Source organism: Dasypus novemcinctus, chromosome 14, assembly GCF_030445035.2.
Source record: "Dasypus novemcinctus isolate mDasNov1 chromosome 14, mDasNov1.1.hap2, whole genome shotgun sequence".
NCBI classification, from domain to species: domain Eukaryota; kingdom Metazoa; phylum Chordata; class Mammalia; order Cingulata; family Dasypodidae; genus Dasypus; species Dasypus novemcinctus.
In genome coordinates, this window is record NC_080686.1 from 53,881,428 (window position 1) to 53,908,786 (window position 27,359).

The 27,359-nt window shown below is 36.5% G+C and overlaps 1 protein-coding gene across 1 annotated transcript in view; it reads left to right on the forward strand.

Annotated features, from left to right (window-relative positions):
• The window catches only part of SLC26A7 (solute carrier family 26 member 7), a 127,476-nt gene that overhangs the window by 55,323 nt on the left and 44,794 nt on the right, over positions 1 to 27,359 (forward strand). Inside the window, exons 6-10 of the mRNA XM_058275714.2 lie at positions 10,299 to 10,451; positions 13,747 to 13,829; positions 16,764 to 16,911; positions 19,067 to 19,180; positions 26,921 to 26,998. Of these exons, the coding sequence (XP_058131697.1) occupies positions 10,299 to 10,451; positions 13,747 to 13,829; positions 16,764 to 16,911; positions 19,067 to 19,180; positions 26,921 to 26,998 (576 nt within the window). The remainder of the gene's footprint in view (positions 1 to 10,298; positions 10,452 to 13,746; positions 13,830 to 16,763; positions 16,912 to 19,066; positions 19,181 to 26,920; positions 26,999 to 27,359) is intronic.

Sequence of the window (27,359 nt, forward strand, 5' to 3'; positions counted from 1 at the left end):
TTTACTTTAGTTAGCTTTGGAAACTAATCAAGATATTGTTTTCACAGTTCACTATGTAAATCCTGTGTTTTAACATTGTTTGTAAGTCAATATCAGTACATAGCAGTGAATAAACCATGTATTTTAGTTAGTTTTTTAAACTGATGAAGATACTGCTCTCAGTGCACTATGGGAATCCTGTGCTCTAACATTGATTGCAAGTCATTATTAGTAAATAACCCAAATAAAGCATGTATTTTGTTAGATTTTGAAATTAATCAAGACAGTGTTTTCACAGTTCACTATGTGAATCCTGAGTGGTTTTTTTTCAGTTTCTTTAAAAAAAAATTTTTTTTTAAAGCTACTTAGGTTACATAAATGTTACATAAAAAAATGTAGGGGATTCCCATATGCCCCACTCCCGACTCCTCCCACACTTTCCCATGTTAACAATATCCTTCATCAGGATGGTACATTTGTTACAATTGATAAACACATATTGGAACATTGCCACTAAGTGCAGATTATAGTTTACATTATAGTCTAAGCTCTCTCCCTCACAATTTTGTAAATTATGAAAAGATATTTAATGGACTATATCTGTCATTGCAGTGTCATTCAAGACAATTCCAATGTCCTGAAAATCCCCCCATATTACACCTATTTTTCCCTTTCCTCCCCTCAGAACCTCCAGTGACCACTGCCTCCACATCAATGATAAAAATTCTTCCATTGCAAGAATCACAATAAGTTTATAGTATTATAACAGTAAATCTATTCTAGTCCATCATTCATTACCAAATCCTGAGGATTCTGGGATGGTAATGTCCACTCTGCCTCTAATTGAGAAGAGGCTTAGATCCCATGGGGCAGATGGATGGAACTATCTTGCTGGCAGTTGTACTCTATTCCTTGGAATGGTCATTGTCCATCATCTTTTTCTTGTTTGTTGTCCTGGGTGAGTCCATTGAACTGGAGAGTAGATGTTGCAACTCTGTTGAGATTCAGTGCCCAAGTGGCACATGGAAAGCCCAAATATTCAAGTCTCTTGGACATAAACCTATCAACTAACTATATACTAAATACATAGTACTAACTATAGGTTCAAATAGATGGGACAGAAGAACCATGTGTAGGGAAACCACAACTGAGTCCAACTCTGTCACACTGGAGAGCATAAACTCCAAAGTAGGGCCCACTGGCAAGGTGCCAAACTCCTGAGCTGTCATCTCTACCTACAGTGTCTGGGTATCTCCAGAGCCCTCAGGAGCCCTGCTGTTTGAGGCAATAGTTACTGTGGCAGTCAATGTGATCCTGCTAAGATGTACATAAGTGTAACCTCTGGAATGACCTCCCAATTTACTTAAGTCTCTTAATCATATAAACTCATTTGTCTTTACTCTTTCTCCCTCAAGGTTTTTTTTTCAGTTGCATTGCTAGATGATGCTTGGTAGTAATCTCTCAGTGCTAGGGAGGCTCATCCCTGGGAGTTATGTCCCACAGTGGGGTGCGGTGGGAGATAATGCATTTATATGCTGAGTTCAGCTTAGAAAGAGGCCACATTTGAGCAACAAAGAGGCTTTCAAGATGTAACCCTTAAGCAACCTATAATTCTAGGCTAAGTTTTAACTTCAAAAGTAAAGATTCGTAAGTACACTCACTGTGGCAGTTTGATATAGATATGAATTCCAAAAACAGATATTGGATTATGTTTGCAAACTGGTCTGTACCTGAGTGTGGTTAAATTATGGTTAGGACTTTGATTGGGCCACATCAGTAGGGTGTTGTGTCCCCATCCTTTGGTGAGTGGGGACTCACAGATAAAAGGCAAAGGACAGAGTTGGAGAGTGTTTGGTGTTGGAGTTTTGATGTTGGAGTTTGATGCTGAAGTCTTAAGCTGAAGCCCCAGGAAATAAGCACACAGAGGACAGAGAAGCAAGCTCCAGGAAGGGAGGAACTCTGAGTCCAGAGGGAAGTACACCCTGGGAAGAGAGGAACCCAGGAAACTTGAACCCTGGCAGAGGTCAGCAGCCATCTTGTTCCAACACATAGAAATAGACTTTGGTGAGGGAAGTAACGTATGCTTTAAGACCTGGTATCTGTAAGCTCCTATCCCAGATATATACCCTTTGTAAAAGCCAATAGGCTTCTGGCATTTTGCATCAGCACCCCTTTGTCTGATTAATATACTCACCAATTTCAAGTGTCCGTCAATGATCCATCCTCTTTCACTAGTCACTGCCCCTGTACTTGGGGAATTCTTGCTGTCTCATTAGAGAATGTGGTAGAACTCTCCAAGATGGGAATTGAATATTCTTTTGGTTATCATGTGGTGTGGATTTCCAACCACCATGGGGGCAAGTCAGTATTACTCTTTGGAGTGTTGTTCTTTACATCTGTAAAATGGATGTGTGCAACTGGTTGATGTTTAAGTTTTTTTCCTGTCTTTGGCAAGTCTCTTCTAAACACTGTCTTTGCTAGGCACTTTGGTTAGAAACAGTACTGTGATATCCACCATGTCTATTTAATGATGACAATTCTTCAATTATGGTGACCTCTCTTTATGGTTAGTAAAACTTTCTGTTACTTTCATTCTGTGTTTTCAATTACTTCCATCCTCGTTAACTTGGAGAGAATTTACTAGGGTGTGTATGATATAGAGGCCCAAGCTCTGAGTCCCTTTACCCTCTTTGCATTGTCTCAGCAGTGAGAAGCATTTGATGTGGAACGGTCTTAGCTTTCTGTGGCTCCCACAGCAAATTACCACACTCTTAAGGATGGCTTTAAACAACAGGACTTCATTCTTATTCCTGGAGGCCAAGAGTCCACAGTCCTACCAAAGTCTGTAGTGGAGAATGTGTCCTTGCCTCTCCCAGCTCCTGATGGCTGCAGGTGTTCCTTGGCCTGTGGCTGCATCACTCCAATCTCTGCCCCCATCTTCACATGGCCGTCCCTTCTGTCTTTGTCTTCTCTTCTGTCTCTTAAAAGGACATTTGTCACTGGATTTAAGACCCACCAGGGTAACCCTGGATGATCTCATCGTGAGATTCTTTAACTTAATTATATCTGCAAAGACCTTTTTTCCAAATAAAGTCACAATCACAGATTCTGGAGATTAGGATGTGAGTGTATCTTTCCGGGGATCATATTTCAACTCACTATGGTAACCCAACCCTTAATGGTGAGCATCTAACTTCCCCCACCCCCACCCCCTCCCTTCCTTACTTACTTCCTTTCACATAGAAGCTGACTGAGCTTATCCATGTGATGCAAGTGGTAAATACAAACATCCTGGGGCCATCACTGTGACTGAGATGAAGCTTCTGATAGAACCCATACAATTATTAATAGATGTATTGTATAATACATTTTATTCAATAGGACCTAGGATTTCATAGTAGTTAAAACAGATACCATGGTTTATTCAGTGATACTACCCATCTTATTTTAAAAGACACCATTTCTGAGGCATAGAAAAAAATGCCAATATTTTTTTTTATAAATACTGTGTACAGATTATACCAAATGTTTTCAGACCAAAGTTTGCACACATGGTAGCAAGCATGTATACATGTTACTGTTTTTTTCTGGAAGAAGTTCTGGCTTTGAGGTTGATAACAGGCTCAAAGTCATATATTGGGAATTAAGATTTACAGATTGCAGATTGGTAGTTTATTATAAATTTTGTTGAGAAATTTATTAAAGCTTTTTAATAGTATTATCACTCTGTTGTTTCTCTAGTGAAACTTTAACCTATTTATGACAGATTCTTTAGTACAAATATAGTTCAAAAATGATAAATAGTAAAGCTAAAGGGCTTATGTGTTCTTTTTGGCAAAAAAAAATACTAGAATGTTCTACATTGTCCCTTTATAAGCAGTTTAAAATTATATTCATCATTGCTACAAAGAATTTTTGTTAATGATATCTTTATACTCTTTAAATGTTAAGATCATTTTTTTCTTTCATATAGGTTTCATTATGGCAAACCCCATACCAACCAGAATGCTGGGGAAAGGGCTTTTCTGATTGATGGAGTTTTCTGGCTATTTGAGCATAAAGCAGGAAAAACTCCATTTTTTTTAAGATTTATTTTTATTTCTTTTTTTCTCTTCATGACCTCATTGTTTGCATTCACTGTGTCTGTTTGTCTTCCTTGTGTCTTTCAAGAGGCACCATAAACTGAACCCAGGACTTCCAATATGGGAAGGAGGTGCCTAAGTGCTTGAGTCACCTCTACTTCCTACTTTGTTGTGTCTCTCATTATGTTTTTCCTCCCTGTGTCTCTTGTTGCATCAGCTCACTGCATCTCCATGTTGCATCAGCTTGCTGTCTTTTTTAGAAGGCACCGGGAATCTCTGCCCCCTGTTTGCTGGGTCTCTCATTATGTTTTTTCTTCTTGTGTCTCTTGTTGAGTCAGCTTGTTGCATCAGCTTGCCATGCCTGCCCATTGTACCAGCTCACTCTCTTCTTTAGGTAGCACCAGGAACCGAACCAGGGACCCCATGCCCCATGTGGTAGGCAGGAACCCAGTCACTTGAGCCACATCTGCTTCCCTCCATTTAGTTTTTAACACTTTTTAATATTTCTAAAATATTTGACACCTTTTTCTTTGCCTCATGAAGTTTGACAGAGAGGACAGTTAAGATATTTCTTCATACACAGGGGTTTCTATGCAGGGCCATGTTTAGACCTTCAGTTACAGTTGTACAATGAGAAACTGGAATGGGTATGACCTCCAGGGACGCCTTGAAGGGTGTCATAGGTTTGCTTATTTTTTCTTACTAAAAACTGAATATGAGGTTTTTCACCTTTGGGTTTTGCTTCATCCTTATAAAAGAGAGATTAGAAATCTAATTATTTGGATCAGATTTATTTTATCAAAGATGGATTACTTAAAATTGTATTGTACTGGTAGCTTTAATATTTATCTCAATGTCTTGTACATACTAGAATTTCTATAAAAATGTTGAATGAATAATTACAAATCCCCCAAATATATGATATAGTCCCAGCCTTGACAGAGAGAAAGAAAGAGTTTGGGTCCTTCCTCTCCTTGCCACTCTGCATATCCCTTTTTACAGATGTATTGTTACTATACTATGTTAGACCAAAGTTTTCATTCATCCATTCAACAGTATTTATTTAGTACTTTCTATGTGCCAGACAGTGTTCTAGATGTTGGAACTCATTGCTAAAAATAAATAAATAAATCCTCAACTTATATAGAATGTTCAAATCAGAATAAAATGCATTAAGTGAATAAATTGTGTTTTGGGGGGATGGGTGTGGTTTGTGTGTGTTTCTGTGGTTGTACATGTCAATTAGATGCTTTGAAAGTACCTCACCTCTAAATAAAATAATAGAAAGTAATATATATACTACAGATAGACTTTTTTATTCCTTGAACCATCACAAAATGATTTTATGTATGCATATCAGTATTTTTTGTTTTATGTCATTATAATAAATGGCCAACTTAAAGAACTATTATTACAGTCTCAAAATGAGCTAAACTCCTGTTTTATTAAATTTGTCAGTTCCAATAAAAGAGCTTACTTATTTATATGTATGGATATAAACCTGATCTTTGATTCTCTGAGATCTGGGCTGCAAATGGTGATTCCCAATAGAAATTTTGTCTAGTGGCGCTTGGTATGTGATAGCATTCCCCGAAGGCTGGGTTTATACCAGAAATGAGACTCTTCCTGTGTGCCTAGGAGGCCCAAAACTATGCTAATGTGTGTGTCCTCATTCCTCTCCCCATGTGACATCCATCTCCTCTGAGTCTGCCATAGCCTGTGACTTGGGACCACATGACAGTCATTAGAGCGACTCTCCTCGCCAGCCTGCTTTTCCGCTGTGTGCCAGGCTGGTTGTAATGAGCCTCTGCCCGCAGCCCCCACGTTCTTCTGGAGCATCTTGCGAGCCATGCTTTGCTCTACAAGTTGTAGTTTAATCCAGACAGACAGTAAAACCCTGGGGGGTTGTCTCATTCCTTTCATTCTGGGGTGGTCATTTTTATTACCACAAACACATGTCCTCAAAATGCATAGTACAGCAAATTTGGTATGGCTTGGGGGCTTTGCCTGTCCCCCCTTTCTTGTACAGGCACTGTCATGGCATGCTTTTAATATCATAGAAAAAAGGGGAGGGATAGCCTTCTAAATGCTTTAAAACATCTGGATGTTTGGCTTTTTTTTAACAAATCATCTAATGATATTCTCAGTTTTTCCTTAGATCATATTATGCATCAGAAAGCTATACATGTAGAGAAAAGTTTCTTGACTTTCCTTCTACTTCCAACCCCTGTAGACTATATTTTGCAGAGTAGCAGACTGGATCTTTGTCCTGACCTTTGAGTAAGGTGTGACTATGAGAAATGGAACCTGTTTCTGTACTTGATGTGGACAATTATCATCCACAAGTTAGAGAGACGGAGAGGAAAAAACATCATCCACATCTCAAATGATTATGATACAGTGGTACTTAATTTTTTTCCATGTAGTATGAAATAAAATATAATACTGCATAAAAGCTAATAGGTAAAGCTAACTGACTCCTAATTTATTCCTTAAGTGTTTATTTAAACTGTGCATACAAAGGGGATTCTGGAAAGTTTTTACTTTCATCCAGTGAGACTCTATAATTAACTGAGTACATTTTCTTTGTTTGGAAAAGTTACAATGCTAATGATAAAACCCAATAGAATGAAATTCAGGTTCTAGTAGCTTGGTGCACCTCCATTTATACCACGTATACTCCTGATCCCTGGGACAGATGGGTTGAGTCTTTGGATTAAGAAAACTTATTATACTAAACAGAATTGTAAAAGGTGCTATGTTGAGGTAATTAAGGAAATACTGAATACTTTAATAATATAATATATTGGGAACATTGTCTGTGTAAGTTTTTTTTTTAACCCTTTAAAATATTTTTGTTTGTGGTCAAACTATATTTGAGATGCTAAGAGAAGGGGCAAAGGGCACTAATAGACTGGGCTACCATAAGAACAGAGTGTGCACTAAAGTAAAAACAAGATTATCATCTGAAACTAGACTTGATAAATCTGCTGCGGACAAATAGAAATGAAGCTATAAAACCAGATTTAGCATATCCAAAGGGAGAGGGAGTTAAGAGACACATTGGAGATAAGCATTTAAGGCCTATGAAAACATTTTTTTTAAAGATTTATTTATTGATTTATTTCTCTCCCCTTCATCCCCCCCCGCCCCCGTTTGTCTGTTCTCTGTGTCTATTTGCAGCGTGTTCTTCTTCATCCGCTTCTGTTGTTGTCAGCGCAATGGGAATCTGTGTTTCTTTTTGTTGCATCATCTTGTTGTGTCAGCTCTCTGTGTGTGTGGCGCCATTCCTGGGCAGGCTGCACCTTTTGGCTCTCCTTACGGGGTTCACTCCTTGTGCGTGGGGCTCCCTTACACGGGGACACCCCTGCGTGGCAGGGCACTCCTTGTGCGCATCAGCACTGTGCATGGGCCATCTCCATATGGGTCAAGGAGGCCGGGATTTGAACCGTGGACCTCCCATGTGATAGACGGACGCCCTAACCACTGGGCCAAGTCAGCCGCCCTTGAAAACATTTTAAAGTATACAAGTGATATATAATCATAAGAGAGAACATGGAAGATACAGAAAAGCACAAGTATTTCCTTAACCAGAGCTATTAACTTTCCAGATAAACCTATAGATATTTAAAAAGTATGATATTTAATTTAATTTTCAAAAAATGGTATCAATCCATATATTCATTTGAAACCTGTTTTTTTCCCTTAGCACTATAATAGGAAGCTCTTTCCATGTCAATAACTATACTTATTGCCTAAAATAGTGTGCTTGATGGTGGTAGAAAATTATATTGTACATATAACCTTGTGAATTGAATCATATCTTTTGTTGCTCTGTTCTTTAATATATTTCAATTTCTTTTTTGCTATTTTAAACAATGGTTTGATGACTTGTAACAAGCTTTTTCACTTGATCTTTATTATGTTTATAGCTGAATTTTCTTGCAGTGAAGTTGCTGAGACAAAGAATATGAACATTTCAAAGGTTTTTGATAAGTTTTATCAGATCACCAAAAGATTATACCAAGCAGTGTTTATTTACATGGGCAGTACAGAGGAGTTCCCATTTTTTCTCCCGAATTTCACCAACACTGAGGATTCTCATTGGTATATACTGTTCGATACAAAGATGTGTTCAAGTCTTAAGCTCTGGTCCTGTGGCCGTGAACTCATTTGTAAAAAGGATTTTCGGAGATCCTATTAGTTAAGATGAGGCCATGCTGAATTAAGGTGGGCCTTCCTCCAGTATGCCTGGAGGCTTTATAAGCAGAGGGAATTTGGGTGCAGAGTCAATGGGAGACAGACACGAAGAGATGAGGCTCTGTGAGTGGAGTTATGGACTGCTGGCAAACCATCACCAGAAGGCTACAGACTTCAGAGAAAGTACGATTCTGTTGATACATTGAGTTTGGACTTCTGGCATCCAAAACTGTGAGACAATAAATTCCTGTTTTTAAGCCAACCAGTCTGTGGTATTTTTTATAGTGGCCCTGGCAAATTAAAATAGTCATTTGAAATCATTAATAATTTGATTAAAGAAAAATGATTTATTATTATTTTCATTTACTTTTTTTATTACTAGTGTGGTTGAGCTCTTTGTCCATATTTAATTGGTTCATTATATTTCTTTGTTTATTTTCTTCTGCCAACTTTTCAATAATGTGTACATTCTCTATGACCTCAAATTATACATTTAACTCTATTTTATCTAGAATTTTTTTATTTTGCTCAAATTTTCCCAAACGTGAATATTGAATGATCTTTTCTATAACGCAATAGTTTTATATTTCTGACCTTTTATTTCCTATTTTTCTTATATATTTTATACTAGAGTCATGTTTTATTATTTACATGCCCATCTTTATTCACCTCTTTCAAAATTTTCTTAGCTATTCTTGTACATTTAATATACCATATGGATTTGAAAATCATTGAGTTAATTTTCCCCACAAAAATTTCCAACTAGGTTTCTTTGTATCAGGCTAGTTTTTGTTTTTATCCAGTTAGCACTCAGTTTAGGATATTTTAAAATCTCAGATTCTAGTTTTTATGCCAGTAGATCAGATATTCATGTAATTATCGAAGAGATCCTACATTTTTAAGCAAAATGTTATTGGCACTTAGCTGGATAAATATAGGTTTTAGATTTCAGAAAAGATTTAATTTTATTCCTTTTATTTGCCCTTACTCCTACATTTAGCCTTCTTTTCTGCCAAGTCAGAAATTACCAAAATAAATTGTCTGATAGTAATGTATTACGTCTTCCTAGTTTAAAGCAAATTCTTTGATGTAAACATAAATTCAAATAGGCTTGCTTACTTTCAATGATTAGTATTTCTCTATTGGTTTCTTGGCCATATTTTTCAGGAATTCACATATTCCTCTTGTTACACCTTATATTCTAAGTTTTACACATGCATTCTTTAGGCAGAACATGTCCCACATACTCCTTCCTCTCACCTTTCCCATTATCTATTGGCCTGGCTTATTCCCATTTATTTCCTTTGGAGAAGTTTCCCTGACCACTAACACCTCTAAAATACATATGCTTCAGGTGCCCCTTCCATGTGCATCACACCGTATAGCACTAAATTATCGCTCTAATTAGCAATTTCTCCACTAGACTGTAAGCTCTGTGAATGCTGGGGCTTTATCTATATTGTATTCATAGCAATGGGCATAGTGTTTGGCAAAAAGTAGGTAGCAATAAACAAACAAATAAATGCTGCGTAACTTGGAACACAGTAATATTTTACATTAAGTCAAATATTTGATGTTGGTTAAATACCAGCTCTTAACGTCTTTGCATATGGATTGCGTGTCTGTTTATTTGGGTGTGGAATTTGAGGAAGAAGGCTGAGGTCCAAAGGCAGCGTGCCTACGGGCCCCTCCGCTCGCTGCTCTTAGTGATGAATCTGTGTGGCACTACTGAGTTGTAGCAACTCTGTCCATTTTAGTGGCTGGGAAGGAGCCAGAGGAGTCAGTCTCTCCAGCATTGTCTTGAATATTGCAGGAAGATGCATACTCTAAGTTTGACAGAAAATCAAGAGACAAAGCAATATTTCTATATGTAAATGAATATATATATATACACATCTCTATTAGCATTGAGTTCCCTCTGTCCCCAGCCCTGGTAAGATATTTTGTAAACCATCACTGAGTTTCTTTGGGGCCAGATTTTGATGTTCTATTTTGGGTGATCCTGAATTTTGCCTCCATTTTTCCTCATCACTGTAGATTTATGCATATGTCTTTGAAAACATCAAGTCGGTCCGACTGGAGGCGCTGCTTTTATCCCTGCTGAGCATCGTGGTACTTGTTCTTGTTAAAGAGCTGAATGAACAGTTTAAAAGGAAAATTAAAGTCGTTCTTCCTGTCGATTTAGTTTTGGTAAGTATGAGATCAACATTTAGACATTGTCCCATACAGTGTTTGCCATTTGTTAGGGTAATCTGCACATGCTCTCTGTATTGTCTATGGTAAACCGTAACTATTAATACTCCTGTCTCTCATTAAAGTAGGGCTAATTTGCGTGGCCATACATTAATGTAAGAACAGGAAACATTTTGAGTCAATAATTATGAAAAGGAGGCACACATGTTTTCAATTTATACAGCGTTTTTCATATGCTTGTAATCTCTTACATAAAAAAGAGAATATATAGTTTAGGATTTTAAATAGGAGACATGTCTAAGGGTGAGACTCAGAAGATATCTGGCATGATTCCCTGTAAAACAAGAGGGTATTACCACATCCTATTGATGTGGCATGATATACACAGAAATATTATCAATTGATGAATGTCTATTAATGATCAGTAGATTTGTTGACACTCTTGTTACTGATCTAATTTTGCTTATATTAAATAGATAGATACTCATGGTTTTCATTGACCAGCACTGGTTCTCCAAAATAGTTTTTTGAACTGGAAAAGCAATAATTGTACTTTGCTTCCAAGATAAATTACATTGACAAAAAATACCCTTTTGCCATTTGAAGAATCTCTCATGAGAATTCCTACATAAATAACACATTAAATTCAAAATTAAATGTTATGATTATATAGTCTACTCATTTTTTATTGTTAATTGGCTTTAGTTTTTTAAGGTCTTTGGATTGGACAAGTGGTATCTAAATAATTCCATCTATTGAAATACCCCATCATACTATTGAAATAGTATAAACTTATGTAAATTTATAAAGCTAGCACACTGGAAATTGTCTCTGAAGGACATGACTAATTTCTATAGCAATAAGAAATGGATGGTGACTTCTCCCCCTCTACGTAGGCCATGTCTGATTCTATACTCCTGATATTTTGTTGGTGATATATACAACATATATGATCTATATAATATGTGTGTGTTATTTCAAATAAGCCATAAAGGTACAGGGTACTTTGATGAATAGTTTACATAGCAACAACTGTGAAATGTACCATTTTATCCCAATGTCCTGTAGATATTAAGGAATAATTATTTTATCTTGGGAAACCTTATAACTTAAATTTCATGAAACTGAAAAATCAAAATAAACTTAGGGAGGAAGATCCCTGAGCTAGTAGTAAAACAGTAGCTTATTCCCTGCAAAAATGGTAAAACTTATCCTTACAATAAAACTGAAGATAATCCTTACACAGTCCTCACCCTAACATTTGGAAGCCCAGGGCAAAAGTACTAATGTAGGCTCCAAACTGAAATAGAACCAAATGTTAATAAATCAAAATGTTATATAAAACAGGCACTATTTTCTTACCTTAACTAATATGCTTTTAGTGATGAGCTCAAAGGCCATGTCTGAAGAGAGAATTCTCCTACTCCTTGGAATTCTGCCAAATGTGACAGCATGGGGAGAACCAGTCTCCCCACCTGCCCCTTCTCTTCTCACCCCAGCTCCATCCCACCACAATGGGACTCATATGTCTCCTGTGGATACCCCTGCTCCTTGTCCAAGTTCCAAATACTTGCCCACCCACCACCACCATGACTGTCCCTTGCCTTCCCGTTGGGGCACCTTGGGAGGACAGACCTATGGAAGAAAACCTGAAACAGCCATGAGGCCATTTGGGTAAGGAATTAATAGATCTCTGAGCACCCAGAGTATGGTCCAGGTTTCAGTTGGGTAAAGCTCATGTTCCCACAAAACCCTCATTTTCTGTGGAGGGCTGCAGCTGGAGGAGGGCCAGATTGGAACCTTCTAAATGCCTGGGACTTCCAGGGCAGGACCTCCTCTTGCTCAGGTCTTAGGGCAGTGTGTCCCTTATACACACTTAAAATTTGGGGATGGTATCAAAGAGGGAATGATGACTAGACTGGTAAAGAAATTTAAGTGAGAAGGTAAGACCCTATTTGAAAGGCTAATTTAGTGATTGGTTACTTAATTTTGATATTGGTTCTGTGTGATGAACATTATATATTCTTCCATTTTCAGTTAGACCCCAGGATCTTGTGGCTGTGGCATATACTCTTTCATAGTTTACAATATGTTCTGATCTGGTATAAATGTTTCATCCCAATCATGAGCAACTGAAATTTATGCTTTAGCTTAGGAATTTTTGAATATGCTAATATTTCTATTCTAACCTAATGGTATGCATCTATACCTAATGCTATTTTAATATGTAGAAAATACAACTTATATATAAAAATATTTATAAAGTTTAAGAGTTTATAAAGTATGTCTTTTATTCTTTATTTTTTTTATCTTCAAGACTTTTGCTTTTTAAACACATCTGATGCTTTAAAAACTTCTGCATGTTTAGTTAAATATCATCATAGAGAACAAAAAGAAACAATAGGAAAAAGTCCTGCTAATTGACATTATTGGACATTAATCGTTAGCTATTCCTTATTTTGCTAAAGTGATTCTGTTTTACTTCTTTTCAGGCCATGTTTGTAGTAAATTTATACTTTAAGTGGATAATTTTTATGTCTCTTTTAGCAAGAAAAGTGTAGTATAGAGACAGTTCCAAACTGATACTATAACCATTGAAATTTCCAGTACCTTTCAGAAGAACAGCTACTAAAACAAAGGCTGAAGTGGGCTCACATGCATCTTAAAGGCCTTTGTGAGTACCTTGTTAACAATATCTCAGTAAGAGAGAAGAGGGTGCCTTAAAACTCCATGGGGGCTCTTCAAACTGTTGAGCACAGCAGGTTGTCAACATATGGCATGTGTTACTTCAAGGAATAGGAAAAGCTCAAAATTCAAAAATATTCAAGGAGATTATATAAATCATCATAGATTAGGCACAAGGATGCAATATCCCAAACCCTTGAAAAGTTGCTGCCATGCTGTCTTACAAAGCATTCCTTCATGCCATGAGAAAAGGGTGTTTAGGTTGGATTGTGGTGTCTACACACACACACTCACACATACTCTCCTGTATTCTTTTGTTTTGCTTTCCTTCAACTTAGACACAGTTGTGTTCATGAAGTTAGGATATTAGAAAGTGTGCATTTTACTAGTGTTGTTTTATGTTTGAGCCTGTGAATTAGGTATTCTCAAAACTCAAAGGGATTTTTTGATTTTTAAAATTTTCTTAATTTTAAAAAATCTGGGCAACTGTTATATTACTCTTGACACTTGTGGGACACATGAACAATGTTTACTTTTGAAAATGGTTTCAAGGTATTTGTGAGGTCGTAATAATTTTCTTTTTCTTTTTCCAATTGGAACCACATAGATTATTGCTGCATCGTTTGCTTGTTATTGTACCAATATGGAAAACACATACGGATTAGAAGTAGTTGGTCATATTCCAAAAGGGTAATGTAGTCTCCTTTTTTCTTCTTCTTCTTCTTCTTTTTTTTTTTTTGCTCATTTTTAATGGTGGAAGAGGCTGGGGGACAGGCAAAGATTTCATCTCTTTCAAAGATCCTCTCTGGGAAAAGTTTCTAATTAACTTCTATTTTAAGTAAAGAGTGTAAATATAGAGAAAGAGCTACTTCCTAGATTGTTTACCTATTACCAAGGAAATCGATAACTGTTTTGTATGGCATTGCTTCAGATAAAAGACTTGAGTATTATTTATGAAGCTATCATTTGAAAAACATGGAGGTATTGTATTTGCAAATTAGGGTCATGCTCAGGGATTTGATCTGCACTATCCAGCCACATATTTTTATGACTATATTTATTTCATTTTGCACATAGTAGAGAGGGAAGGAATTGGGGGTTTTTGCTTAATAGGTACGAGTTTCTGTTTGGGATGTTGAAAATATTCTGGAAATAGAGTGAAGGTTACACAACATTGTCACTGTACTTAATGTCGCAGAATTATATACCTAAAAAGGTTTAAAATATGTTTTACGTTATGTGTAGTTTACAATGGTAAAAAGAAAGAAACAAACAAAAAGAAATTTAAAACAATCATACCCTAAAATAAAAACCAGAAACACGGTAAAGATTGCCATGTATCCTCTGAACTAGTAAACCCATAGGCTGAAGAGCACAGGTTTTCCTACCTGGAGTAAAGTCTTCCTTTGAACCCTAAAAGGAAGTTTAACAAGAAGATAAGAGATTCAGAAGAGAGTTCCAACTGTAGCCTGAAAGAAAAATAGAGGCATCTTAGAAAAGGAAAGATGTCCTTTGGTTATCATTCCCTTTTAATGGGCTGTATGTCATCAGTATTTATAAATTTGGGGGAAAAGTTACAGATGTTGGGTCTGCTAAATTTTTAACCTCTAGTCTCACATTTTGGTTTCTAATTACATTAAAATGTAGGAACAGTAGAAAATTCTCAGGAATTAAAAAGATAATTTGAAAAAACCTTCTTTAGCCTATCCTGTTATTAGTCTAGATATAAGGTAATGATTATCTGAAACGAGTTGAATTTTCTAAAGGATTCTCTACTTTTCCTCCATGAAAGGTTTCTAGGTGAATTTATTGTTATTAATCAGGCAAGTTCAATTTTCATGTAACAACAGTTGTATATTTTGAAATGGCAGCTCTTTTTTTAAGATTTATTTATTATTTCTCTCCCCCCACCCCCCAGTTGTCTGCTCTCTGTGTCCATTTGCTGTGTAGTCTTCTGTGTCTGCTTGTATTCTTATTAGGTGCCTCTGGGAACCTTTCCTGGGACCTTCCAGAGTGGGAGAGAGGTGATCACACTCTTGCGCCACCTCAGCTCCCTGTTCTGCTACATCTTCTTATTTTCTGTCCTCTGTGTCTCTCGTTGTATCATCTTGCTGTGCCAACTCTCCACATCTGCAGGCACTCCTGTGTGGGCCCACTCCCGCATGGGCCAGCACTCCACTGCGTGGGCTAGCTTGCCTTCACCAGGAGGACCTGGACATCAAGCCCTGGACCTCCTATATGGTGAACAAGAGCCCAACTGTTTGAACCACATTCGTTTCCCTGGTAGCTGTTTTAAACAGCATATATTTTAAGGCCTGTAATGACACAAATTAATCTGTCTTAGGGTAAGCTTTAGTAAGTGGGTTAAAAGAACTGCCTCAGGGAACAGATGCAGCTCAGTGGTTAAGCAATTGCCTCCAATGTACAAGGCCCCAGGTTCAATCCTTTGTACCTCCTTTAAAAAAAATAAAGTAATAGTAAGCATAAGGAAAAAAAAAGTCTTGTTTCCATCACCTATAATTTTCCTTTATTTTAAGTGACATTTCCAGACCCAATCTCTTAAGTCATTGTGAAAAGAATATGGGTTTGAAAAGAGATGGAGATAGAATCCCAGCTCTTCCATTCACTTTGAAACTTTAGATGAGTCTCCTAATCTTATTAAAAAAGGTTTTTTCCTCTATGTAGCGGTAATAATGGTACTCACTCTGGGAGTGGGGTAGATCATAAAAGAATTAAATTAAATAGCTAATGTGAAAGGATCCAGCATTCTGCTTGCAGGGTATCTGCTAGGTACTAAATCAACATAAATTCTCTTCCCTTTTTCTTCTTTTTGTCCTGAGGGATTATTATTATTATTATTATTATTTTTGGTAAGTCTCCCAAAGTAGCATCCGGGATAAATAAATGATGATACTTTGGTTCAAGTAGTTTTCAAAAGACAATAAGATAATGGCGAGTATTATGAGAAACTCGTTTAAGCAGGTTTTTGAAACTTTGAAACTTTTAACTGTGGTCCTACATTTAGCAACAGAGGATAAGTGGAGTCTTTATAAATATTTTTCTTTATTAATATTCTTCATATTTATACATAAAGTGTATTATGAAAATGTGAAACTATTGAGTTTAAAACATACTTCAGTTTATGAACTTAGTGGTAAATTTTGTGATTAATTGAAGAATTGCTGCTTAATGGTAATGTTTGCAATGTTTGCATGCAGCATTGTGCTGTTCAAGGGAGGAAAGGCAGTCTCTAACACCAGCCAAGGAAATATTTGGAAAGGTTCAAATTAAAGAATGCTTCAGATTTTTTGTTGTTGTTGTTGGTCTCATACAGAATCAGGAAATTTTTGCTGCGTCAGGATTTCTGCAGTGTAACCTGAATTTCCTGGGTGTAAATGCCCATTAGAAGCATAGAGCTGTCTCAGTGGCGGACCTTGGGCTATGGCATTTCAGCTAAACAATGTTGAATAAAGGGCCTCTAAGGGCAAGAGTCCCTGGTTTTCTCCTAGATATTTCACTCATTCTATATAAATTTCAGCATCATTATCACAGTTGGATTCACTGCAATTTGTTACAGAAATTACATGAAGCTTGATGACTTTAATATGGTCTTTCCTTCCACAGAATTCCTCCACCAAGAGCTCCCCCGATGAACATCCTCTCCGCAGTGATCACTGAAGCTTTCGGAGTGGCACTTGTGGGTTATGTGGCCTCGCTGGCTCTTGCTCGGGGATCTGCCAAAAAATTCAAATATTCAGTGGATGACAACCAGGTGGAGTGTGCCACTAACCCTCTGCACTGTCCTTGTGTTGTTGTACTGGGTATTCCCAGGTCCTGAAAATGCTGGGCTTACGAAAAATAGAACTTTCCTAAGTGTGTGTCAAGAAGGGGTAGAAAACAAACAAAACAAAAAATGTCTAAGTTGTTTATAAAAAGCAGAAAATCTAGGCTTAATGGGTTGATTTGCAATCTATTTCTCTCTTTTTTGAGATATAGAGAGAGGGACTTCTTGATGTTTTTTATTTGTTTTTAGGACAGATCCGTATTTTGAAGAAACATCATTGCATGCTAACTTTTACAAATTACAGATTTCAAAATACAAATAATTAAGCATAACATTAGCATTACTCTTCCATTTTTGTTTTTTGTTTTTAAATTATTAGAGAAGTTGTAGCCTTACAGAAAAATCATGCCTAAAATACAGGATTCCTGTACCCCACCCCACCACCAACATTTTTATTTACTCTTCTTAGTAATAAATGAAAGGAAATGAGGATCTATTCTTAGAATACCAAAAGATCCAAATTAAGTTGGTCGTATTTCTGCATATTCCTCTGCCAGTGTTTTCTGCCACGTCCCGTGGCCCCACTGAGCTGCGCCCCGAACAGAGTGCTGCCCTGTGGAGCTTATGAATGCCCAACTGCCCGGTGCACATCTCCCTCAGGTCCTAAGTGACCATGATCTTCTGTGCCTTGGATTTTTCATCTGTAAAAAGGAGATTTATTCATGTTCATCCAACTTATGTGTATTGAACCCTACTACCCAACAGCCTCTGTTCTAGGTACAAGGGACATAAAAGATATAATGGTGAATAATACAGGTCATGTTATCCTTCTGCTCAGTTCTCTCAGTGGCTTCCCTTTATAATCAGATTAAAAACCCGCCTCTGTGCCATGACTTACAAAGCCGTGCATGATCTACCACCATCTCTTTTCTTCTTGGATCTCATATTCCTTTACTCTGTCCTAGCCACACTTAACCTCCTTGCTTTCCTGTGATTCTCCCAGCTGTGCTACTGCCTCAGGATATTTGTACTTTCTGTTCCCCTTTCCAGGATCTGTTTCCCCAGATATCTCTATGGCTCCTTTAATCATGTTTCCTTCTTAGTGAGGCCTTACTTGTCATATAAAATAAGAAACTTTGGATCTTCCTGTTCCCTTTTCTGCTTTGTTATCCTTACCTTGTTTATTGTCAGCTTCCCTCACTAGAATGCCAGCTCTCTGAGGGAAGGGATATTTGTTTGTGTTGTTTACTGGCAACAGCTGAAACAGAGAGAGCCAGTGAGAGGCTTTTGCAATAATCCAGGTGAGACATAGCAGTGGAGGAGGTGAGAAGGGGATAGATTCTGGATCAGATACGGATGGAGTCTGGGAAAAGGAAGAGCCAAGTGTAACTCTAAAGTGTTTGGCCTGGGCAATTGGAACTAGAGATGGGACAGGATGTGGGAGGAGCAGGTTAGGCATGGTAGAGAGCAGCAGCCCAATTTAGAAATTTGAGATACCAGTTAGCCATCCCAATGAAGATGCTGAGTTTATGGCTATATAAGCCTGAAGTTCAGAAGAGTGATCCTGGCTGGAGATATAAATTTGGGAGTTATAGATAGAGAAGGGAAGTGGCCCAGCATTTGAGTTTGGTTGCATGAGATGGAAAAACAATAGAAATTAAGAAGTGGTGTCCAGGGAGGTAGGAAGAAGCAAGGAGAGTGTGATGTCCTAGGAGTCAAGTAAAGGAACTTTTAAAGAGGAGGGAATTAGTTACTGTGTTGAATGCCGCTTTTAGGCCAAGTAAGCTGAGAATTAACCACTGAATTTAGCATTGTGGAGGTCATTGGTGGAGTGGTGAGAGCAAAAGCCTGATTATATTGACATGGAAGATAGAAGAGAAAGTGGCAACAGAGAATAAACAGAGAATGTACTTTCTTATAAGGTTGTTATAAGAATTATATGAGTAAATTGCTTCAGAACAGCTTCTGAGTCATTGTAAACACTTAATAAATGTTAGCCATTTTTATTATTGTTAAGTTTCAACTGGTGGGAGAATAGAAATTCAATGCAAATAAGACAGGTTCTTTGACAATTTGTGCCTTGTGATCCCTAAAGTCCTTGATAACTGAGAAATGATCCATTTTCCTATTATCCATCTTGCAGGAATTTTTGGCCCATGGCCTCAGCAATGTGATTCCTTCATTTTTCTTCTGTATACCAAGTGCAGCTGCCATGGGCAGAACCGCTGGCCTGTACAGCACGGGAGCAAAGACACAGGTAACTTGATTATTCAGCCCAGGCTGAAAAATCATTTTTGGAGAATGATTTTGGAGAATGAGAGGAGCGAGCTCTTCTTCAAGCATTTCTAATTAGTTGCCAAGAAGTCTCTCTCTTTTCTTTCTTATGAATGATCCTTCCAAAAGCTGAGAGATTCAATGAGCACACTAAAATGTCCTGCACAAATGGTAGCTCTATCATTAGCAACCTCTGGAACCAAAGCTCCCTCTAGTGGTGCCTCTGATTTTGCTACACCTAGTCAAGTTGAATTTTCATTCCTGATTACATCCTTTCGATAAAATTAAATATATTATATGCAAAATAAACCTTGTCTATAAAGATGTATAACTGTGCAAAGGTGTAATAAGATGTTCAGATTTTAGGTTAAAGCAATATTTATAATAATTTCTTAGATACTCTAGTCAATTTCACATTTCTTGAGAGCCTGCTGTCTACCAGGCCTTATGCTGGGTACTGGTAAAGGGATGGTGAAGGTGATGAAGATGTTGATGATATGCTAGTACTGGTTGTTGTTGGTAGCATATAATGAGTTCTGTGCCAGGCATTGTGTTTTTTTTTCTGTGAATGAACTTATTTAATTATTAGGGCAACCCCATAAAGGACAATTGTTAGCCATAGTTTTTAGATAATAAAATTGAGAACAAAGGAATTAAAGTAACTTCCCCAGGTCACAGAGCTAGTGGATGGCAGGGTTGGAACTTAAATGCAGAAAAAATTTATTCCAAAGCTTGCATTCTAAGATTTACTCCAATCTTTTTCTACACAATGGAATTCATATATATCTTAATATAAGAAAGTAGCATTAACAGTTAATCATTGATAAAACAATGAATGTTTATTCAAAATAAGAACTGAAGAATTTATAAAATATCTCATGTGCAAAGTCAAACATTTTTTAGGAGTCTACCCTATATTAAGGACTTTCTTAGGTTCTGAGAGAATGATAATGAATAGGATATGGGAGCAAGTAACAAGGGAAAGGTGGGTAAACAAATATTAAAATATATTAAAAATCCTAATAAAATTATGATCAATGTGTCATGGACAAGAAGAGAAGCAGCAACAAGTTCCAACTCTATTATAGTTTGACAAATAATTACCATAACTCAGTTGAGAAGTGAAAATCTCATTCAAACTTGGTTTTCATGACACCAAGCACCTCGAGTGATTTTTTTACAGTTAGTGATTTAAAGTGTAGGTTCATTGTGTGTATTGGTATAAATGTTCTTTACAAACTGTATTCTCAAATGTTTGTGACCTAAATTTGAAAGTTTAATATGTAGAATATTTAAATATCACCTATTTAAATATATGTAGAATATTTAAATATCACCTAATATGTAGAATATTTAAATATTACCAATTACTCTGCCAACATGCCTATCTACAAAATTCTAGGATTCTATACTAGTTTCTATCTGGTTTCCAATCAAAGTGAGTACATTAGATTTCTTTTCTTTATGTTCAGGTTAGATAAGCACAGGAAGTAGTTAAGGGTGGTAGTTTCCAGAGCCTGAGTTTGATCCTGGCTCCATTGCTTGTGGGTGAGTGGTTTTGGACAGACAAATAACTTCTCTAGCCTAAGTGGACTCGGCTGTTAAAGTAGGATTGTTGTGAGAATTAAATGAATTAATGATGCTTATTTAGCATATTAGCTTGAGCATGGTAAATTTTCCATAAATGTTAACTATTATAACTGATTATATTATTATTAAGTATTTTTATAATAAAAATATTTTTAGAACCTTTTGTTTAATGTTTATTATCCTGGTTTGATGGGATTGCAGCAAGGTCATTTCCCATCTGAGTTGCCCCTCCAAATTGCTGCAGGATCTTGGGCAAGTTAGTGTCTTCACTAACTTGGAATAGAAATTTTAAGTGTGTCCATTTTGAATTCTTTATTTGGCTTCCATAGGTATTTACTTGCTTTCCCAATTACTATCTCAACGATAAAAAAACAGTATGAATGATCTTTGTAACTTTTAACTTCAAATGTCTAAAAGTAGAATACTTTGAGAAAGCTTGTACTTATTTTTAAATCTTGGGGTTATTTTCCTTTGTCATAAATTTGACTAGCAGAGTTGGAGGGCATACCTTTTCTCCTTTGCACTGGAGGTGAATACTTAGAACAGAAGAACTTTTCTAAGGACTTTACTTTTGAGAAACAGTTTTTGCATCACCTTTAACTCATCAGACTTCAGAAGAAGTGAAAGAAATCTAACAAAACACTAGCTTAGGGAAATAAAGCTTGGTAGCAGAAGATTTTTATGCTGCTCTACTTATTGAGATGGTCACTTATCTTTCCAACAGTTCCCACGAAATTGCACAGGGAAAGGACCAAAGATACTTTCCCATGCTAGTCATTTTAGACCTTTAACATTCTCAACTGTTAAGTTTATATGGGTATAACTGATAACTGCCATGGTTTAAAGAAGTCATTAGCAAGCCAAGTCTTAAAAGTTTTGTTCTTAATAAGCTTTTTGTGAAACCAGTTTTCTACATGAGATGATGTCACAAAAAGTAGGCTTATTTCCTAGAAAATAGAAATGGTTAGACTAATGACAACCAATCAAAGGGCAGGTGGTAACCACTTTTACAGTTGTTTATTTTACTGATTCTTATTCAGAAACATTATCAGTACTGTATTTTCACAGAAAGTTATCTTTTAAAAATGCAAATGTGACTGTGTTACTTCCTGCTGAAAGCTCACAAAAGACTTTGCATGAATCTTAGAATTCAGACCTTAATAATGCTTTCTATTTACAAGGCTCTGAATGTTTCCCTCTCCAGACTATCTTGTATTGTTCTCTCCCTCCATCTGGCTCTCAGTCACAGGGTCCTTCTTTGGTTCTTGAAGGCACCACGTTTCCTCCAGCCCAAAGGCTACTGCCCAGGTGTGTTCCCTAGGGTCTGTTGTTGCCTTTGTCTCTGCCATCCTCTCCCCTCCCCTCTAAGTTAGCTTCTCCTGGTTTTCAGATCTTCCTGCCACAACTAGGTCAACTGTACTCCTTTTTCTCAAAGGCCTTAGCTCTGTTTGACATTAAAGATTCATTAGTGTTCTTATAGGATTAATATCTATCTTCTGCACTGGGCTGAAAGCTCCCTAAGAACAGGGACCCATGTCTGCTTTGGTTCACTGTTATCCTCAGTGTCTCACGTAGGAACACAGTAGGTATTCAATGAAGAACATGGAAAGAATGAGTGAAAAATGAAAGTACTTGATAATTATACATATATATTTAATGAGATATATATATCAGGTTTGCCAAGATTAGAAGGAATGCATCAATCCAGGCATTTTTTATGCTACATAATTATAATACATTTAAAGGTGGAAAAATCTCACTTGAAACCAGACTTAGGATCATAGACTTTAAGAGAGTTCTGTCCAATAGAAATAATATGAGGCACTTAGGTCATTAAAATTTTTCTGGTAGCCATATTAAAAAGTAAAAAGAAACTGAAAAAAAAATTTTTAATAATGTATTTTAATTAACCATATATTAAAATATTATTTCAGCATGGAATCTGTCTAAAATTATTAATGATTATTTTATGTTCTTTTTGTGTGCCGAAGCTTTAAAACTCTGGTATGTATTTTATACTTATTGTGTGTAATATATACTAGCCACATTTCAAATGCTTAAGGGTCACATGTTGCTGTTTTGGACAGAAAATTTAGATGGTTTTTCATGCAAGTGAATTTCTATGTATAATGTGGTGAGTTATATATAGAAGCCTTCTAATGCTTTAGGAAATCAAATGAAAATGTTTGAATTGAAATAACAAAAGAAAATGATCATTCAGTACCAACTTCTATCGTGCTCAGAGGCCCAAACACATTCCTAACCTCCACATATAGAAAGTTTTTTTTTTACAGTGATACCCTTTAGATGTGACATTTAGTTTATGGATATCTAAGGGACTTTAGGAGAAGCAGTCACTCGAACAAATAAGAAGTCTTGGTTCTGCATACATATACAGCAACAAATAAATGTTTTAGTTCTTCCTTCCATCTTTACCTCTAAAGACTGCAAATATTCAGAGGGTCCTTATATCCCCTGTGAACATAGGAGAACCTCTCCCCTGAGAGCTCATGCATGTCCTCTTCATTTCCAATTGCAGTGTTTGTTGGAGTTTGGGAGGCAGAACCATGAAGGAAAATAGTGAGAATCTACTGCCGGCACTGCTCAGTGACTGCCCCAAACCACAGTTGGTGTGCTTTTGTGCAACACTGAAATTGCCTATGGCTCTAGTTTGCCATTCTATGACTTTATTCCTTCAAAATGTGGCTCATTACTACCAGTTTCTTTAAAGCTTTTTTGATCTTACCATAGTTATCCAATATCTTTGTTCTTCCTCCTTCTGTCCTTCCCCATCTCTTCTACCATTCCACTACTTTCCACAAGGCTGTGCATACAGTGAGCTCTAGACCTGCTCTGCCTTCTTAGATAAATGCTTTAGGAAGGAAACAACTGGAATCTCATTCTTCCTTCAACCATATATAGGCTATATAACACAAATACTGACAGAGTCATCTTTGTAAGCAATGGGCAACATCCATAAAATTTGTTTGAGAACAATTGCTTATTTTTCTTTTTCTGGTTATAACTTGCCTCTGAATATTTTCCTTATGTAGATCAGAGATATGCAAGAAAATAATATCTCATAAGCAAAGTAATGGATATTCAGAAAGTAGGTAATACTTGAAAATGTAGTACAAGTGGTTTATTACAGAAACTTGAGGTTTGAGAAGTCTATAATGGCACTGTAAGTATATGATATTAATATAAACTCTTTTATAATTACTGAATTGGTTGTCTATGAAAAAATGATTGCACTGTGTGATTCCAAAGATACTTTACAAATTGAAATGTCAGCATATGGACCTCTTTTTCATGGAGGTAGTCAACATCAGGAACAGGATTTTGAGAGCTTTGAGGGAAGAAACTATATTACTGATTTCCATGACTGGGGAATAGATATACTGGGCAAACTGGTGAAGGTTTCTAGTCCAATTTGATACATTTAAATCTTTTGACTTAGTTCATGAACTGTAATGAGGCAAGTGTGTTAAGAGAGCTAACATATATCTGCCTATGTGGTCTATTTCATTATATGACTTACCATCTAAAGTAAACAAATAGTCTTTTTTCACCTACAGTTTACCACCTTTTATCAAGCAAGAGCCATTTAACTTTTGATTTATTTTGACAAGACTGAAACTGTAGTTTAGTCAATGAGTTATTGTTGATGTATAGTCAAGCAAAGCATCATGTATTAATAAATAAAAGATATTAAATATTATTTAGAAAGTAGCCTAAATATTGTGGTAGTTTCCTGTTTTTAAATAGAATTATTTACTTAGGTTGTAATTTCTATAAGATCTTTAGTGTATTGTTAGAGATCTAGGAAACTTAAAGCACATTTGGCTTTGGATCCCAATTCAGTGTGTATTCCAAATTGTCTTCATGCCTTCCAACTCCCTAGCTCTAGGATTTTGGGCATGTCACTTTGTTTCGCTGTGTCTTGGATCCTTCCAAGGAGGTTAGACTCCAATTCTTCAAGGTTCATTCCATCTCCTAAAATTTGATTTCTTTTCTGGTACATGGTAAGTGTATAAGTGAAGAATACCACTCAAATGGTATGCCATTGTCTTTTATCCTGAAATGTGCCTTAGCAGTTTGTTTTATTTTCTTTACATAGAGACATGGATTTACTGAGTCACTGTGCAATTTGAGTGGATTATCTGATCTGTGCTCTGACCCTCAGTTCTTTGCAGTTTAGAGGAATGACAGCTCTCACAGTTTAGGGTTTGGGAAATTTTTATCATGAAAAAATCACAAAACCCTCCCAAATGGTCAGTATATAGTTACAATTTGGTATCTTATTGCTTCTTTTATGGGCAGTCTTTAGTCCTTTAATGACTTATTTCCCATGGGGAATTATTTTCTCCCTATATGCTGGAGGATGCTCGCCGTGAGGGAATCTGTGGAAGGGATTCCCTCAGCCTCTGCCAACAATATCCATTGTTGCAACGTATAGTTACTTGAATGACTGCTTACTTTGCTAAATAATTATAGCTGTTTCCACTCCACTACCTCTCTATATTCCTTGCCACATATGCCTTTTAATAGTTTCGGCTTCAGGACATATACTGATGATGCTGGACTGACTCTGTCATGTACACATGTATGTAAACAATTGTTACAGATTCCTTCCCCAATTTCTTTTATTTTTTAAAGTGTATGGAGGTGTAATTTAGATTCAGTAGAGTTCATCCTTTTTAGATGTACAGTTCAATTTATTTGAAAAAGTATATAGTTATGTAGTTGCAAATAGCCAACATCTGGACTATTTCCATCACCCTGAAAAGTTTCCTCAAACCCCTCTGCAGTAAATTCTTTTCCCCCATTTCCAACCCCTGACAACCTATAATTTTGTTCCCAGAATGTCACCAAAATGGAAACTGACACTATGCAACTTTTTGTGTCTAGCTTCTTTCACTTAGCTTAATGATTTTGTTACATCCATGCTGCTGTATATATGAACAGGTTTTTTTTTATTGCTGAGTAGTAGTGTAATATATTTTATGGATATATCACAATCTGTTTATCCATTCACCAACTGATGAGTATTTAAGTTATTTACTGTTTTTGCTGTTTATGAATAATGGTGCTATAAATATTTACACATAGGTATTTGTGTGGACATATGTTTTCATTCCTTGAGTAGTATTGGGCTGAGTGGTAAGTGTATAGAGAACTTCATAAGTAACTGTCAAGCAGTTTTCAAAGTGGCTGTACCACATTGCATTCCCACCAGCAATATCTGAGATTTGCAGTTGCACTGAGTCCTTGCTGATACTTGATGATCATTAATTAATTAATTTAATTCAAATTTTAGTCATTCTAACATGTCCTGAATTCCCCTTATGTCTCCATAAAGATGTTCTAAGCATCTTTGTGGCCCTGTCATTGCTTTCTTTCTTCTTATTATTATGAAAGTTTGGCTAAACATCTTTATTTAGTCAGAACATTTGTGTATGTGAAATCAGGCTTCCCATCAAGCTTGAGCATTTGGGAGTCAGGTGTTCCCAATTGCCTTTTGTCAGCAGTCTGAGTTGAACTGAATATACTAATGACTTCTCAGGATTAGTAAAATTAATTCTGTTCCACTGCCAGAGACTGCTCCCATAATCCTATATAACCACTTCATAACTAGAGCCCTACTAATGAAGAACTCCAAAGAAGAGAGGAAACACTTTAATGGAAATTTATCAACATAGAAAAACCAAAAACTCGATTTTCAACTATTACCCGAACCATCCCCCTATGATAAGAAGGAGGGGAGCCTGGTTTTGATGAAGAAACAATAAGCTAAAGAACTTTTAATTGAAATGTCACTTTCACTATTAAACAAAAAAGCCATTGCAGTGAATGTGTGATAAAAGTTGATGATGTCCTATTTCTTTGTGTGGAATTGCTTTTCTCTCATCACTGACTTAATTTGATTGAACCAGATTGTTAGCTGTTATGTTTGGCTTCCCTCAGCTGCAAAATGATAGATAATGATCACCTATGCTATTTAACAATCATGTGCCAACATTTTGTTTCTCCTAATCTAGATGAACTAGAATTAATCTTTTACTCCCTATAACTTTGGAATAATAAAAAAAGGTTCAAGCCTTTCTTTTTTTATCTGTCTTGTATTTTACAGGTGGCTTGTCTAATATCTTGCCTCTTCGTCCTTGTTGTCATCTATGCCATAGGACCTTTGCTTTACTGGCTGCCCATGGTACAGTAGTACTTTTTCAGTATTTACATTTTTAACTTTACTTTTCATAAGAATGAATGTATATTAATTCCTTAGGTAATTAACCTCAATCATCCGAAATCTGGAAACCATGTTGTATGAGTAATGGTTGAATGGGCAGGAATGGAAGAATACCATGTTTAGTGGCAGAAGGGTGGAAAGGTACTGTGGCTGTCTCTAATTCTTAGGCTCTCATGTAAAAATGACATTGTGAATTAGGTTTATTCTCAGCTCCTTTGGAGAGGGAAATTAGGCCCACTCTGTTATAAGAAGCAGAGTTTATCAGAACTTGGACTGCTATGGAATGCAAGGGCTGCCCTTGACATGGTGAGTGTTGCAACAC